Source organism: Sinohyriopsis cumingii, chromosome 4 (genome assembly GCF_028554795.1).
Source record: "Sinohyriopsis cumingii isolate HCF-2022 chromosome 4, ASM2855479v2, whole genome shotgun sequence".
Taxonomy (NCBI): Eukaryota; Metazoa; Mollusca; class Bivalvia; order Unionida; family Unionidae; genus Sinohyriopsis; species Sinohyriopsis cumingii.
The window spans coordinates 115,837,106-115,853,103 of record NC_142964.1 but is presented as its reverse complement, the minus strand read 5'-3'; the positions used below and the strand labels follow the sequence as shown (position 1 = coordinate 115,853,103).

Below are 15,998 nucleotides of genomic sequence, written 5' to 3'. Positions count from 1 at the left end.
CAAGTCGAAAATGTGATCACCATTTAAAAAACGTAAAATAGCAATTGATGCTTCACAAAGTTTAATATGAGGTCAATAGTAACGGAAGACGATACTTGCAAAAAAATGGACCATTGGGGTACAAGGGTAAATTAATATTAAGTCCCCATCAATTCCATTTTTTCCAAAAATGATCATAGGGACATTAGTGGCATTTTGCATTGGTCCATAGGTTTAACATTATTAGACTAAACTGGAAATGTTAATGTTAAAAGTATTCATCATGGGACTGTATGGGCACAATGGGAAAAGCTAATGTTAAAAAGTTATATGGATTTAACAGTGTGCGTCTGTGTGAGCGCAAGAGAAATGATGATGTATAAAACAGACACATAGTGACCAACACCAAGACCTGCTGACTAGTACTAACCTCTACTAGTAACAACAACTATACCTATCGACCGACATCCACACTTCATCACTAGCATGTGATGTGGAAGGGGATTTCATATAGAAGATAGAGTACACTAAATGTCACCTCTTTCTGACACCTACATAGATACAAACCCAGAACTGGACGGAAAATCGAGAAAACAGTAGAAATATTCAAAACAAACAGATGCTGATATAATATCGAACACAATACTGAAGGGTGAAAGGTGGTTACGGTTTCAGGTGTGAAAGACAAAAGACATAACAACACCGATTTTGACAATAGTTGAACAGTATCTTCATTCGGGGTTGAAGGGGTAGGCAAACGGGACCACATTGACCATACCTATTCACTTTTCTTTGTCGCAAACATTACTGATCATCGGTTTTGTCCATATTCTGATACTCTTTTGACACAGCCTTGTCTTTACGCATAGATTCTTCTGTTCTTTCCTTCATCGTCCATTTGGATATGGCGTTGATCGACATGTTCTATTCATACAAGATTATATGAGACGGCGGTCGAACTCTATACACTAGTCATTAATATCTTGATTTCTCTTGATTACGGATGATATAAATATGTAGTCTAAGAACGGATCGCAAATGAGACATTGCACAAATCAGAACGGGTGTCGCATAATCCAGTCAAGGTGTGTTCCCTATTATCCAGTCAGAGTACAGGGCACGCGTGTTGTCGCTTTCAATATATATATATATATATATATATATATATATATATATATATATATATATATATATATATATATATATATATATATATATATATATTAAAAATAACATGGCTTTTAAAGTGTTGGTATACAGCAATTTGATATAGCAATACTATTGGTATATCAAAGTGTGATCTGGTGCAATACTACGCATATATAAACATTCTCGTGTTCTCGTGACGGTGTGCAGTTGATTCGAGATCAATGATGATTTTCCACACATTAGTCATTAGTGACGTATGAAAATAACGATCAAAAGAATTAATAATCCCCATTTTCTATATGAATTTAATATGGTACGCATTTTCATTCGCAATCCTTTCTGCTTTCTGTTCCACCCCTCCCCTCTCATTCATAGCGGAAAAACTGTGGAGTGAAAGAGAAATGTGGAGTGAAAGAGAAAAGGAATTTGGGCTGGATTAAATCTTGGAAAAGAAATTACGCCAAGTAACCTACAAGAATATGGTTCCTCGTAACGATATGTATGCACTTCCCAATGGATTTATCTACAGTGTTTATCAATGACTTATTTAATGTTTTGTTTATAATATTATAATGTTCTAAAAATCGATTATTATTAATTAAATATGAAAATGTCCAAAGGCCGGCCTCTCTCTCCCTCTCTGGACTATAGTAACAAGATACAGAAGATACGTGCTAAAATCTATGAAATGACTAGCGTAGAGGATTTTCGTTTGTGTCATCCCACGATGTCTCTGGACTTATGAATGATGGTAAAAGTTAAGTTAAACCGACCAGAGAGAGAGAGAGAGAGAGAGAGAGAGAGAGAGAGAGAGAGAGAGAGAGAGATTTAATGGTCGGTGGTACTGTTACTAAAGCAGAATAATGACTTAGATCAATTGAAAATATATTAAAATATTCTAATTACCTCATGTTGGTTCGTCATTTTACTTAGTTTCTATTCCACATTAATTTCATGCGCCGCTACGTAAATGTCTAAGCGTTCATGTGAATAGCGTAGCTAACCAAGTGTTTGTAGTGCTCAACTTTTATCATTAAAACCATCTTTCATGTTTTAATCATAAGTGTGCATTATATTGATTTAATCAATGTGAAGGAAAATAGAAACTAAAAAATGAAAACAGCAACTTATCAACACGCAAACGTGATTGTGATATAGCTACAAATGGTATAGAACTACATTTTGTTTCAGACACACAGTCGGGGATGTGAGTTCATTGACTCGGACAATAAACAGCTGCCTGTAGTAAATTTTAACTCCGTTCAAAGGGCAAATATATGTATTTGTTTGTGATATAAATAAAATATATGTAGAGTATGTACGCTGTATCAATGATATACCACTCGTCTACATTTTTCATTAAAAGGCAACTCGGCAAGTATCTTTGATACAGCGTACATACTATCTATCTATCTATATATATATATATATATATATATATATATATATATATATATATATATATATATATATATATATTAAAAATAACATGGCTTTCAAATTGTTGGTATAAAGCAATTTCATATACCAATGCTATTGATATATCGAAATGTGATCCGCCAATGGCGTAATAATACGAATGTATAAACATTCTTAGAACTGTGTGCTGCCGGTTCTATTCCTATAGATCAATGATGAATTTTAACTTATTTATCATCAGTGACGTATGAAAATAACGATAAAAGTAATAATTAATAGTCCCCGTTTTCTAAACATGCTACACAATTTCATTGTATTCCATTCTTTTTCCGTTTCCCCCTCCCCTCTCATGCATAAGGGACAAAATACGCAGAAATCAGGAGTGAGAGACAAAAGAATTTTGGCTGGATGATAACATTGAAACTGAACTTGCACTAAGTAACCTACAAGAAATATGGTTTTTCGTAACGGTATGTGTACACTTCCCTTTTGATCAATCTACAGGGTTCATACGATCAATGATACAAAGTTGCAATAGCATGTCTTGGTTACGAGGCACACGTTAAATAAGGGTTTTAAGGCTTTATTGTTGTTGTTATTAATTAAATATGAAAATGCTCTCTCTCTCTCTCTCTCTCTCTCTCTCTCTCTCTGTTGACTATCGTAGGAAGACGGGCGAAAATCCATGAAATTTTTATTTCGCTTGTTGTCATACCATGATATCTCTGAATCTATGAAGAATGATGGTAAATGTTAAGTCAAACCGACGAGAGAGAGACAAAGACAGAGACAGAGAGAATTTTATGGTCGGAGGTAGTGTTAATTAAAGCGGAATAATGACAAGGTCAGTTGTACATATAATAAAATATTTTAATTACCTCCTGTTGGTACGTCATTTAGTTTCTTTTCCACACTAAATTCTATGCGCGTGTACATGAATGACTGACATCTTAATGTTCAAGACTGTAACGATGTTTTTGTAGTGCTCTGCTTTCTTCATTAAAACCATTTTTCGTGAGTAAATCATAAAAGTGCTTTATATTGATTTAATAAATGTGAATAAAAATAGAAATTAAAAAAAGAAAACAATCAGCTTATCAATGTGCAAAGGCGATTGTGCATAACCAAAAGTAAAGAACAGAACTACATTTTGAGGAAGACACACTCGGCAGGGATGAGTTCGTTCACTCGGTCAATACACAGTTTCCCCTAGTCAGTCGTAGCTCCGTTCACAAGACAAATATGTGTATTTGTATGTGATATAAATAAAACATATGTATAGTATGTAGGCTGTATCAATGATATATCACTCGTTGTATACATTTTTCAAGTCTCGTTTCCTTGTAATGAAAGATGTATACATATCGTGGTATATCATTGATACATCGTACATACTATAGATATAATTGGAAAAACAGTATGAAATCTTTTTTAACTTCTTTCCACAAAATGAATTTTTTGGGTACAAAATCGTACAAATAAGATGACATTACAAAGACTGTACCTCTCAAAAATAGGAAATTATAGTAAGGGCTTTTTAAATTTTCATGTAATAGAAACTCGGCAAGTTATCACAAAGCTCATATATATATATATATATATATATATATATATATATATATATATATATATATATATATATATATAGTGCTTGTACATTCATATCAGGGAAGGAAACAATGAAACCATCAAATATATCAAATGGGTGATTCTTCAATTACTTTGTCATTTCAGTATAATTTCCTTGTACAGATAATTTGTACGATTTCTCCCTCAGTTTCATTTAAATGGACAACAGTTGCTCATTTTTTCATCACTATAATTTTTCAGAATTATTTATCTCAATTTTGTGGGCTCAGTATCTTTATTAATATTTATTTATTTATTTATGCATTTATTCATTTTTGCTTACTTACCTTCCGATGTATTTAAGAACATATTGTGCAAGATTTATGCGGAAATAAATTTGTCTGATAGTAATAAAGAAATATGGAAGTGTTTGCGGCATGTCATGTTTTATACAGTCTTCCCAGTGTCAGGCGAACGTAAAGTTAGTACCCGTAATCAACATCTTAATAACGGGCTCGTGTAGTGACACGTAGCGGTTGGTGGAAGTAAATAGTCATTGATAAAATTAATTTGAAAAGAGCACACAAGTAAGATTCAATTTATTGCGTGACGAGTATAATAATGATTTTATTGGACCAAACTGCAGACTAGTGTAGATATACTACTTTGGAATATATTGGATGCCTCAGTCTTTATGTCGCTCCTTTGCATGATTTTATGGGGTCATTTGTATCATAATGCGCTGTTTTAAATCTTACCACAACTTTTGTCATCAATGTTACACTAAATTCCATGGAAGGAACTCAGTCACAGTGTTCACAGCTTGGTGGATTATCGAGTACTGTTACAAGAAATGGTTCCACAAGATGACACGATTTTCTTTGAATTTTGGACGACGTTTAGTGTGTGTTCTAGTGAGTACTTTTCTTCAGTTTCGTTGTGGACAATTCATGAACAGCACCTCCAAATATATAACCACCATGGCTTTATCGGTCCAAGATAAAGTCATTGTATTCAAAGTGTTACGAATGAACACGAGTAGTATACATCTGTGTATAGAAGGGTTTCGTCGTACTATATCCATCCTTCACAAGTACCAAGACGTGTGTTAAGCTAGTTGGTTACACCAACAAATGAAAGACATAAGGCTGTACCTGATTGGAAAAGGATTGACTTCGATACTTGGATTCAAGAGTTGACTAATTATGACAAAGACATTGTGAGTGGCTCATCAAAGAATAAAATTTGACAGAGCCAGTGGTAGAAAAGCCAAAAGTGAACGTGGAATTAAAGCCTAATTTAGAGAAGGACAATCTCTATTTTTCGTTAGGGCCTTTAAAGAAACTTGACTTAGAAGAGTGGTAGAAGAACCTAACAATGAGGAAGAAATACCAGGAGTTCACGAGTAGTAGTAATGTACAGATAGAAACGAATGAGGAAATGATAAATTCGTTGGGTCGCGGTTTCTCGTACCACTTCATTTTCTTGGTTCATAATGATGCATGCCAGTAGTTAAGGGGACCACCATAGGGACAATGGGACTTACCATTAAAAACACCCCCTGGGCCACTATAGGGACTATGTAAATTTAACATGGGAAAAATTGCTGGGCCACTATAGGGACAATGGAATTTAACATGGGAATATATTTTGGGCTTGTTTAGGGACAAGGGGAATTTAACATGGGAGAAAAAAAAAACTACTTTAAGGACAAGGGGAATTTAACATGGGATTTTTTTTTTAAAAAAATTTTTTAAAAAGGGTTGCCAATTGAAAGTCAATCTCTTTTCGAGACCTATGAGTGGCCCTGAAAAGGGCCTTTGGGTTTCGTCTTCTTCTTTTAATTTCTTCTATTTCTCCACCAGCTTCTTATTTTCTGTCCTACACTCTTTCTCTTCTTTTCTTTCTTTTCTTCCTTCTTTTTCTCTTCTTTCTGTTTCTCCTCCTCTTCTTTCTTCCTCTTCTCATTTTCTTCTTCCTTTTCAATTTTCTCGTTCCATAATCTCATCCTTATCCTTTCCTCTTCATCCTCCTTCTCCTCCTTTATTTCTTTCATCAGAGCACTGATCATTTCCTTTACTTTTCTTAAATTGTTTATCTCCATCTTCACACGATGGGGACTATAAGAATAGTGATCCTCGTTTATGTTAACCAACATTTGTTCCATCATACCCAAATTGTCCAGGACGTCTTGCAATGTTTTCATTTTATCAAGTTGGTTTGAAGCCATCTTCTTTTTTATTCTTTGTAGAATGGCTTGAACGACGAATACTGTGGGTTCTTATAGTGAAAGCGCGGACGTGATGGAAAACATCCCGCTAAAACAAAATTGATCTTACCTAGATCATAACCAAACAACGCGCGGACGTGAAGGAAAACATCCCTACTTTTTTCTCTACTATCCACATACGTGAACCAGCAATAAACAAACCCCAAATCTACTATTTACACACGCAAATCATTAAAACCAAATCCATAATCTACTATCCACACAATCGTACGTGAGCGGTTACAAAACCCAAACTATACTCTCCACTTACGCTAAGAAACAATAAACAAACCCATAATCTACTATTCACACAAACCTACGTTAGCGCTTACAAACACAAACACACAAACACAAACACTTACCCTCACACTAGGAAAAAAAAAGAGTCAGTGTTTATATTCACACTACTCTACATACACACATTGGCAAATCGATTACTATATCTTTTCTAGAGATTGGGGTAGTCCTGAAAAGGGCTGTTTTTTTTTTGAACTCCATGACACCTGGTTAATGATGGCACCTTCCAGGCCTGGCACCACACACACATCTTCTTCCCCAGTCTCCTTTTACCTTTTTTCTTGGGAGTGCAGAGGCGGGATAAGTGGCTTCAGAATCCCAATTTTTTTGTCTCTGGGATTCTGAAATTTCTTCTCTCCTTTTCCTCCTCTTCTTTTTTTCTTCTTTCCTCCTCCTCTTTCATCCTTCCCTCTTCGACAATGGCCTCCGCGGCCAGTTCATTTAGTATGCGCCTGGCATATTCCAGGTGCATCTGGAGTTCTAGAAGCTTTACGATTCTGGTATTCATTGTCTTGTTAACGAATGAACGGGGTAGCTAGACTGCCAAGCGAGTTTCAATTTATACTTAAAGCGCGGACGTGATGGAAAACATCCCCCTAAAACAAAATTGATCTTACCTAGATCATGACCAAACAACGCGCGGACCTAAAAGAAACACTCACTCACTTTTTTATACTGCCCATCACTATTCAAAAAAAAAATTATTAAACAAATCATATACTATTCACATACTCAAAGCAATCCAATCAAACCCCAAATCTACTCTCCCCACACCTCAAACAGCAAAACACATGATCTTAATCTACTATCCACACAAACGTACGTGAGCACTTACAAACACATACCCTCACACTATAAAAAAGAGTTAGTGTTTATATTCACACTACTCTACATACACACATTGGCAAATGGATTGTTATTTCTTTTCTAGAGTATGGGGTAGCCCTGAAAAGGGCTGTTTTTTTTTTTTTGTTTGCTATGGCAATCTTTTAGTTTCTAAGAATGCGACGTCCTCTGAGGATAGACTTTTTGACGATAGGTCTGCTTCTTCGGAAAGAGAAGAAGAACTCTTTGGTGTCGATACGACAATCGACAAAGCCTCTGTCAGGTTCAGGTTGCTGCTGTTGCTGCTGCTGTTGCTGTTGCTGTTGCTGCTGTCTCTGAAGTCTGTACTTCTCTGTCCATTCTTCTTTCTCCCTGTTCACTTCTTCTCTGAAGAGCTCTTCTATCAGGTCTTCAGTGGCTTTTAACATTCTCACATTCTCTATCTCTTCTAGCTTCGGTATCAGACTATGTCTGACCGTATGCAAATTCACGTAGGCTTCGTTTAGCTTAGCTAGTTTGGAGCACATCTTCGTAGGAGGATGAGTCGACAATGGATGGTTAGACTGGAAACTTCCCCGGTTCTTAAAGTCAAAGCGCGGACGTGAAGGAAAACATCCCTCTACGGTTTTCGAGCCGCAACGTTCAATGAGTGTCATGAGAGGGATAGAAAGAAGTCAAAGAGCATGAATCAACATTCTTATAGCCAAACAAAAGACAAAGGCATTTTTTTCAAAACACAACATTTTTTATTCAAAATCACTTAACACTAACCAACAACTTTAACATTTTTAACAATAATCCAACAATATAACATCAAACATTTTTTTAAATGACAAACATTTTTTTAAATTAACACTCTACTTTAAACAGGGTTGACAACATTGTGAATGAAATTGTGATTTCCATTGTTGGAAGTCATTAGGACATTGATGGACACTACGTTTCCTAGCTTGAGACAAAAGATAAGCATAATGGTCACAAAACCATCTATCTACTTTCACATCATTTCTAGAAGAAGAACGAGGATCAAAATGAGTCACTAAATGTTCTAAGGAATAGCCCAGGCTGCGATGATGCAGAAAATACACACAATATTGTCCACACACCAAGGAATCTGTGCCTTGTAATTTCACATTATTGAATCGGGTGGTCTGAGCATTTCTTCTCATAAAGTCAATGATATCGTCTTCCAAAGGAGGGAATCCATACGAATCGAAATATTCCACACATCCTTCTTGAGGAAAGTAAACGGCTACCCAGTGGGTTCCTGGGAGATGACTGTCGTCCGTGTTGATCACATAAGTTTGATGGTCTTGAGATTTGCGATGAGGGAATTCATCTTTAGCACAGATGACAGGATTCCAAGAAGCCGTGTACGAGCTGTGGTTCAAAAGGTAATAAAGTTCCCAGGTATCCATTTTTTGTGTGGTTTTTTCTTCTTCACAGGTAATAATAAGTCATCAATTCGATCCTGAATTTTTGCTTGAAAATGTCTGACAAATAACCGTTTCTTCGTTTCGTCTCCTCACTCTGATTCAGGAGAGCTTCGATACGATGGATCTCTTGAGTGGTTAATGGTGGACAAGAATGTTCACGCAAGTCTTTATACCACTGGTGCAACACGATTTCGTCCGAGATGAGACTCCAAGCTTCATCCAGATACTCGTCCAATTTTTCTTCTTGACTCAGCATCAGGCATTTATCGTGTTGAATTTGACTGGGATGATCGTTTTGACATCCATAGCAATCTTTCTTGATCAATTCCGTCATTGTTTCGACCAAGTGTTTGGCAAAACAGGAGACTAAATGGGCTTCATGTTCTGGCCATCTTGACTTCATCATGATAACTTCTTCTTCTTTCACAGTCTCCTCACATTCCATGTCTAAAGTTTCTCCACTAGGCAAAGAGGGATAACAGTCTTCCATGGTTTCTAGTAATCTAGAATGACTTCTCTCAAACTGTTGATTTCTATGGTATGATCGAATTCTGCATACAGGAGGACGTTCACCGTCTCTGTAAGATTTGTAGTAAACTGAATTTCCACTCGAATCTGGCCAGATTTTATAGGGTGGAAATGTCCCTCATCGCTGCCTTGGTCTGGAGTGAAATCGAAAGCCCACAAAGCGTAGCCTCCTGCGTAATCCTCGTACGCCCACCAGGTTGGCCAAATACTCAGTATAAGGTGACTGTTCCAAACATTAACGCTTTCGATCCTTTGATTTTCAGATGTTCAAAACATCAGTACTTTCTGTTCTTTGAATCCCTACTTCACTCCCTGTTTCTTTCAGTTTTTCCATCGAAGTATCGACAATGTATTCTACATTCAAGACTAACTGGCTCAACATGCTTGAAGTAGCCGACGATGTACACTTTGTATATATGAGACAGAAGTCATGAAAATTCTCTCTGGCTTTGCCTTCTTGCATTTAGCTTACATAGTCGTCATAGCTAATTCTAAAACGATAAAGGAAGAAAAGAAAACAGAAAAAAGAAATGCATAGTTGACTGCGTTACGAACGCCAGAGACACCCACTATACCAGGGATGATAAATAAATTGACATTGTGCGCGAGCAAGTACTTCAAATTGTTCTATTACAGTGTAGCCGTGCAGAGCCATAAAAACAGAAAACTCGGGAACGTAGTCCGCATAGCTGAAAATATTCACATAATTACGATCACGAAGAAAAAAATAACACCAATAGAATAACCCTTATTCCATCTAAAAATAACAAAATCCTCATTGGATGGGATGAAAAGTAACACGAACTTCCAATGGATTTCGGGAGACGAAGCAAACGATCTTGTCAGATCACAAGCGTAAAACTAGCGGTACCTATACTGGATTCGGGAGATGGGTCGAGGGGTATTCCTACCGTTAATCAACTCGGAGAACGTATTTGAAAGCCATCTTTAACCCACATGGAACAGATGTGAACTACGTCGATACAAAACCAGTTATACGTATCGGGATGCACGCAATAATTAAAATGCATAATTAGTTGAATATATTCTGTTCTGCGGTATTTGATCAGGTCTAACTTCTTTTCAATAAAAGACTTTGGAACTTTCTAATCGATTTCAAGCGATAGAATATAGAGTTTAACTAAGCCGACGCTTTTAAAAAGTTTCACTAATAGTTCACAACAGTAAAATCGCCTACTATGGAAATCTCACGCAATTACTTTCACAGCTTTTGAGATATCTAATTTTAAAACTTATGTTCATTAATCTCAATCTTCAACGTTTCATGAATTCAGGGCAAGAAATACGAATTTATGCAGCCGGAGTTTCGATCTTCTTTCACTAGGATGCAATTACTGGAAGTGAATTGATCAGAAAACCGCTAAAGTGCGTGTGTAGAGCTCCTCCGTTCAAAAAAGTGATTCCCACTGCTTCAGATATTTGGACGTAAACGCTTTCTCCCTTATTGACGTAAACGACGGCAGAGACGGTTCTCTGAAGCCAGTACTTGTCGTGGTGATCTAAGAACGTGTAAGCAATCCTCGTGTTCGCCCGCATCATCAGCAGGTGTATGGCATGAACTCCAGGTGAGTGTTGTACGCTGGCTATAAGATTGAACTGATACACACCGCCAACAGGAGCCACGAAGACGCCCGTGAAGGGATCGTATGCTCCTCCTTGATTTGTGATGACAACGTCAAACACAACTCTAAGTCCAGCTACTGGGGTTGATATTGTGGTGCTCAAGGTCGCCATGAATGCCACGGACGCTGCAAAATGGAAACGGTGTAAATGTTTTGTGCTGTAGATATTAATGAGAAAGTGACACGATACAATCAAGATCGCAAATTTGTGAAAGTCGAATTGCTGAACCTGAGGGTTAATTTCATATCTAACATGTGAGCATGCTGCCCTCGAGAACATTTTTAAACGATATCGTAAACTTACTTAAACTGTCAGATTCAGGAAATATAAATCTTAAGTCCCCTCAGAGAAATCAGCTGAGTTTATCACTGGTTTACTTGAAACTTTGTTTGTTTAACTTGAAATGAAATTGATCAAAACAGTGGACAAACTTCTTTACTGTTTTATTGACAAAATGCTGAAATAAAAAATAAACATACTAAAACGAACATCGAAAGACAACACAAATGTAATCATAACTACAAATACTTTAAACTAGTAATGATCAAGCGAGAACATAAATAAATAATTTTGAATGCTTTTCACAGATCTTGGGAGAATTCTCATTGAAGAAAAGACTTTCTGAGGCATGTTGTTTGCACTAACACAAAAACCACGCTTCTTGTTAGAGATTTTAAAGAAAGTGATTTGAAAATACACAATGTGCAACAGACTAGCAGCAGCGATGGTGATCGGACCAAATAGGCGGGGTCCCCATCCATTCAGTGTCAGCAACCACCCTAGCCGACCCACAAAGTTTACAAAACCATACTCTCTTTTAAAACATCCCCAAGCAACACACCATTTAGAAATGTTGAAAGAATATGATTATCTCTTAGTACCCTTTCTTAAGCCACAAGGGCCGACCTCGCCGGTCCTGGTGTCTATTGATGCTCCAGAATTGTTCTCTTTTAATATTGCCTTCTCTCTGGGCCGGATGAAGCTGTGAGTTTTACAATGCTGTCCAGCCACTCACTCATTTTTACACGAAGTAAAACTGAGGAGCATTTTTAGCAGTGGGAAAATGTTTGTTGCAATAAATATTGTTCTGGTTAATGAACTGAATGACGTATTTGCGCGGGGAGATTTACCTCGTATTAAGTAGCCTTTCGCTCATTGTCGATATTTTTTAGTCACACGTTGATACTTCTGTGACAGAAAAACGCAAACAACTTTGTTTCGGAAGTGGAAATATGACACTACTATGCACACACGTTCTAATATATTGATTGCAATAGCTGGATGCTTATTCACCGATGTGTGAAAGGAATGTTTACTGGCCTACGCATGTATTAGTTCCAGATGAAATAAAGGGTGGCCGGACAGAATGGTAGCGGACAAAATGGTATGGACAAAATGTTATGTGGACATAATGGTATTGGACAAGCTGGTATGGATAAAATGGTGCCTATGAAATGGTACGGACAAAATGGTATGGGACAAAATGGGACAAAGTTGCTGCATGCTTTGAGTAGAGGTTTACCAATTCGTTATATGCTGTGAGTAGCGGTTTAAAAAGTCGTTGTATGGAGGTCTATTAAGTATCAGTCTTGCAGCAAGCTTCTTTTGTTCTGTTTTCTTTTGTTTCCTTAAATTTTATAATTCTGTCAATTTGTTGATTGTTCCAGTTTTCCTAAACTACGTAACATAGCCATGATATAAAGAACGGAAGAGTGTAGGCATTGTAGAATATTTTTATTACAATTTAGATTCTCCTTAAGAGAGCCAATTTGCATGATGCTTACAACTAACTGTATTCATTTGTGTAATTCAGTTAAGAGCTGGATCGGTATATACCAAATGTTGTTTTACATATACAATAGATATCACATTATTATCGATTCCTAATTTTTGTTGTCATCTCTGTCTCCACTTCGCTGTCTTCCCGCCCACACATAATGCTTCTTAAGCGAATTTATTGCAATATTTTATTCTTAGACAACAAATTTTATGCTTTCTAAATTAAGTGTAATCTAGATTCTAATTCATTTGGTATGCTTCATAAATTTATTATCAGCGTACAAGTTATATAAACTTGCTTCTGCAACTAAAGGTACATGTTTATAGATATTGGGAACAGTGTTGGTCCTAGAATTGATCCTTGTAGCACACCAGTTGTGATATTTAGTGGCTGAGAACTAAGATTGTTAACATTAAGAATTCGGGTCATATTTGTTAAATATGATTAAAACCAAGCAGTATTAACAGATGAGAATCGATATTACTGAGATAACGTTATAACATTTCATGATCTACTAGGTCATGTTTTCCTTTTCAGTTTGTTCTTGCAAATGATTAGGACTTATACGTACCGTTCAAAACTGATTATGTTACGAAGATTGTTAAAAATGATCCTCTCGCAGTTTGCATTAAGCCACTCATTTTAGACATTAGCCAGAGTATTTACCGATAATCAACTCTCATCTTATACATATCTGATATCTTAAAGCAGCAATTCTTTCCACATTAGATGGCATTACAAATCTTAATGTGATTCTAATTTAAACAATATTTTATATATCTGGTCGTAACTCTTTGTAAATTTCTATCTGGAATATATATTTCAAAATCATACGTAATTTAATTATATCTACAATTATGAAATGGTTCAACTTTAATGAATCGCAAAAAAATTAACTATAAAAAATAAGCAATTATTTGTTATTTTTTTATTTAGTGTTAATTTTGCTATTTATCATTGTAATTTACCATTACCTATGGAAAAGTAAATGCCTTACCTGTAGACTGCGTTTTCTCCAAGTCTGCTAGACGTTTTTCCTGCCTCTGTATTAATTCTGTTTGTGATCGAATTGTCTCCCTCATCTCCATCTGTTGAAACTCCAACCTAATGAGCTTTTCCAGTACTTTGTATTCATAATCAAATCGAGGACAATCCACTACTTTCTCACAGCTGGTTATTTGTATTCGTACAATTAGTATATTGACGAAAATGGCAGAAAACAACTTGAAGGACGCCATGATCTCAAAGCAAGTAACAATGTTTATATTTGTATGCACTGCCAAATAATATACAGTCAATCTCAACTGCGCTTAATAATAGGTGATTCACTGCGGGAGGGGGAAGCGTAAACAAGTAGGCGAGGAGTCTGTTGGAGGCCCAGATGGGGAATCCCACAGTAGGTCTTGAATTTAATAGTTTCCAGGGCAAACTTACGCTAGGAAATGTTCCAGTCGTTCCGCGCTCATTTTTATGCGGTGAAGCACGTTACTCCTTATACCCAGCCCCACCCCCACAGAATCGGCTTCCTAGCTAAAGGTAACGCTGGACAACCCATAATGCATGCAGGCCTACACGGTTAAGAACCAGGAGGGGGTTTGAAGATTCAAGTGTTTGGGATAGTTGACCTTGACTGATAAACTAGTGTTATATTTTCCTTTTTGATCAGAGTGCTCTGTATTTCTTGTGATCTTACGGAAAGCTACACGTGTTATATAATCGATAGAGTTTATGCGTTTTTAGTTCAGTAAGAACGTACGTCCCAATGAATTTTTTAAATTCTTTTCGATTTGCTATCACTCCAGAATATTGCCTCATTACTACATACATTCTGAAGTGTCTTGAATAAATCCTTCCTTAATCGTCAGCTAAATGTGAATTCCTTTTTAATCATTGGCCAATGGCGCAGTCCTTCTTAATCGTCAGCTAATTGTGAAGTCCTTTATTTATGGTCTGCACTCACTTTTTGGAGAGAAAAAAAGAATTGATGAGGACTTGATGTGGATCAGTTCGCAGAGTGCTCAACTAAGGTAAATGCGAGTTGGAAACCACGTTGTAGACATTGTACTCAATTGCCTCGGCACTAAATAATCGGATGTGCCATAAAGCAGCAAGCTAAACAAATTATCTGTACTCACTTAGCATTATATTTTTATAATTAAAAAACGCACATGTTACCAAAACCTGATCTGCTCTTTATCAAAAGGTAGACGAACTACGAATACCATGTCGAAAATGTGATCACCATTTAAAAAACGTAAAATAGCAATTGATGCTTCACAAAGTTTAATATGAGGTCAATAGTAACGGAAGACGATACTTGCAAAAAAATGGACCATTGGGGTACAAGGGTAAATTAACATTAAGTCCCCATCAATTCCATTTTTTCCAAAAATGATCCTAGGGGCATTAGTGGCATTTTGCATTGGTCCATAGGTTTAACATTATTAGACTAAACTGGAAATGTTAATGTCAAAAGTATTCATCATGGGACTGTATGGGCACAATGGGAAAAGCTAATGTTAAAAAGTTATATGGATTTAACAGTGTGCGTCTGTGTGAGCGCAAGAGAAATGATGATGTATAAAACAGACACATAGTGACCAACACCAAGACCTACTGACTAGTACTAACCTCTACTAACAACAACTATACCTATCGACCGACATCCACACTTCATCACTAGCATGTGATGTGGAAGGGGTTTTCAAATAGAAGATAGAGTACACTAAATGTCACCTCTTTCTGACACCTACATAGATACAAACCCAGAACTGGACGGAAAATCGAGAAAACAGTAGAAATATTCAAAACAAACAGATGCTGATATAATATCGAACACAATACTGAAGGGTGAAAGGTGGTTACGGTTTCAGGTGTGAAAGACAAAAGACATAACAACACCGATTTTGACAATAGTTGAACAGTATCTTCATTCGGGGTTGAAGGGGTAGGCAAAAGGGACCACATTGACCATACCTATTCACTTTTCTTTGTCGCAAACATTACTGATCATCGGTTTTGTCCATATTCTGATACTCTTTTGACACAGCCTTGTCTTTACGCATAGATTCTTCTGTTCTTTCCTTCATCGTCCATTTGGATA

General features: G+C 36.5%; 1 protein-coding gene across 2 annotated transcripts in view; it reads right to left on the bottom strand.

Moving 5' to 3' along the window:
* LOC149801936 (collagen alpha-2(VIII) chain-like) overlaps positions 1-14,299 on the bottom strand; it is a 44,094-nt gene extending 29,795 nt beyond the window's left edge. The window contains exons 1-2 of one of the 2 annotated variants that reach the window (XM_089956322.1): positions 13,893-14,299; positions 7,968-11,240 (exon numbers count right to left, since the gene is read on the bottom strand). In XM_089956322.1, the coding sequence (XP_089812448.1) occupies positions 10,813-11,240; positions 13,893-14,133 (669 nt within the window). In that variant the 5' untranslated portion in view covers positions 14,134-14,299 and the 3' untranslated portion in view covers positions 7,968-10,812. Of the gene's footprint in view, positions 1-7,967; positions 11,241-13,892 lie in introns of those variants that run through there. The other variant, XM_089956323.1, reaches the window with a different exon arrangement.
* Positions 14,300-15,998: the final 1,699 nt, after the last annotated feature.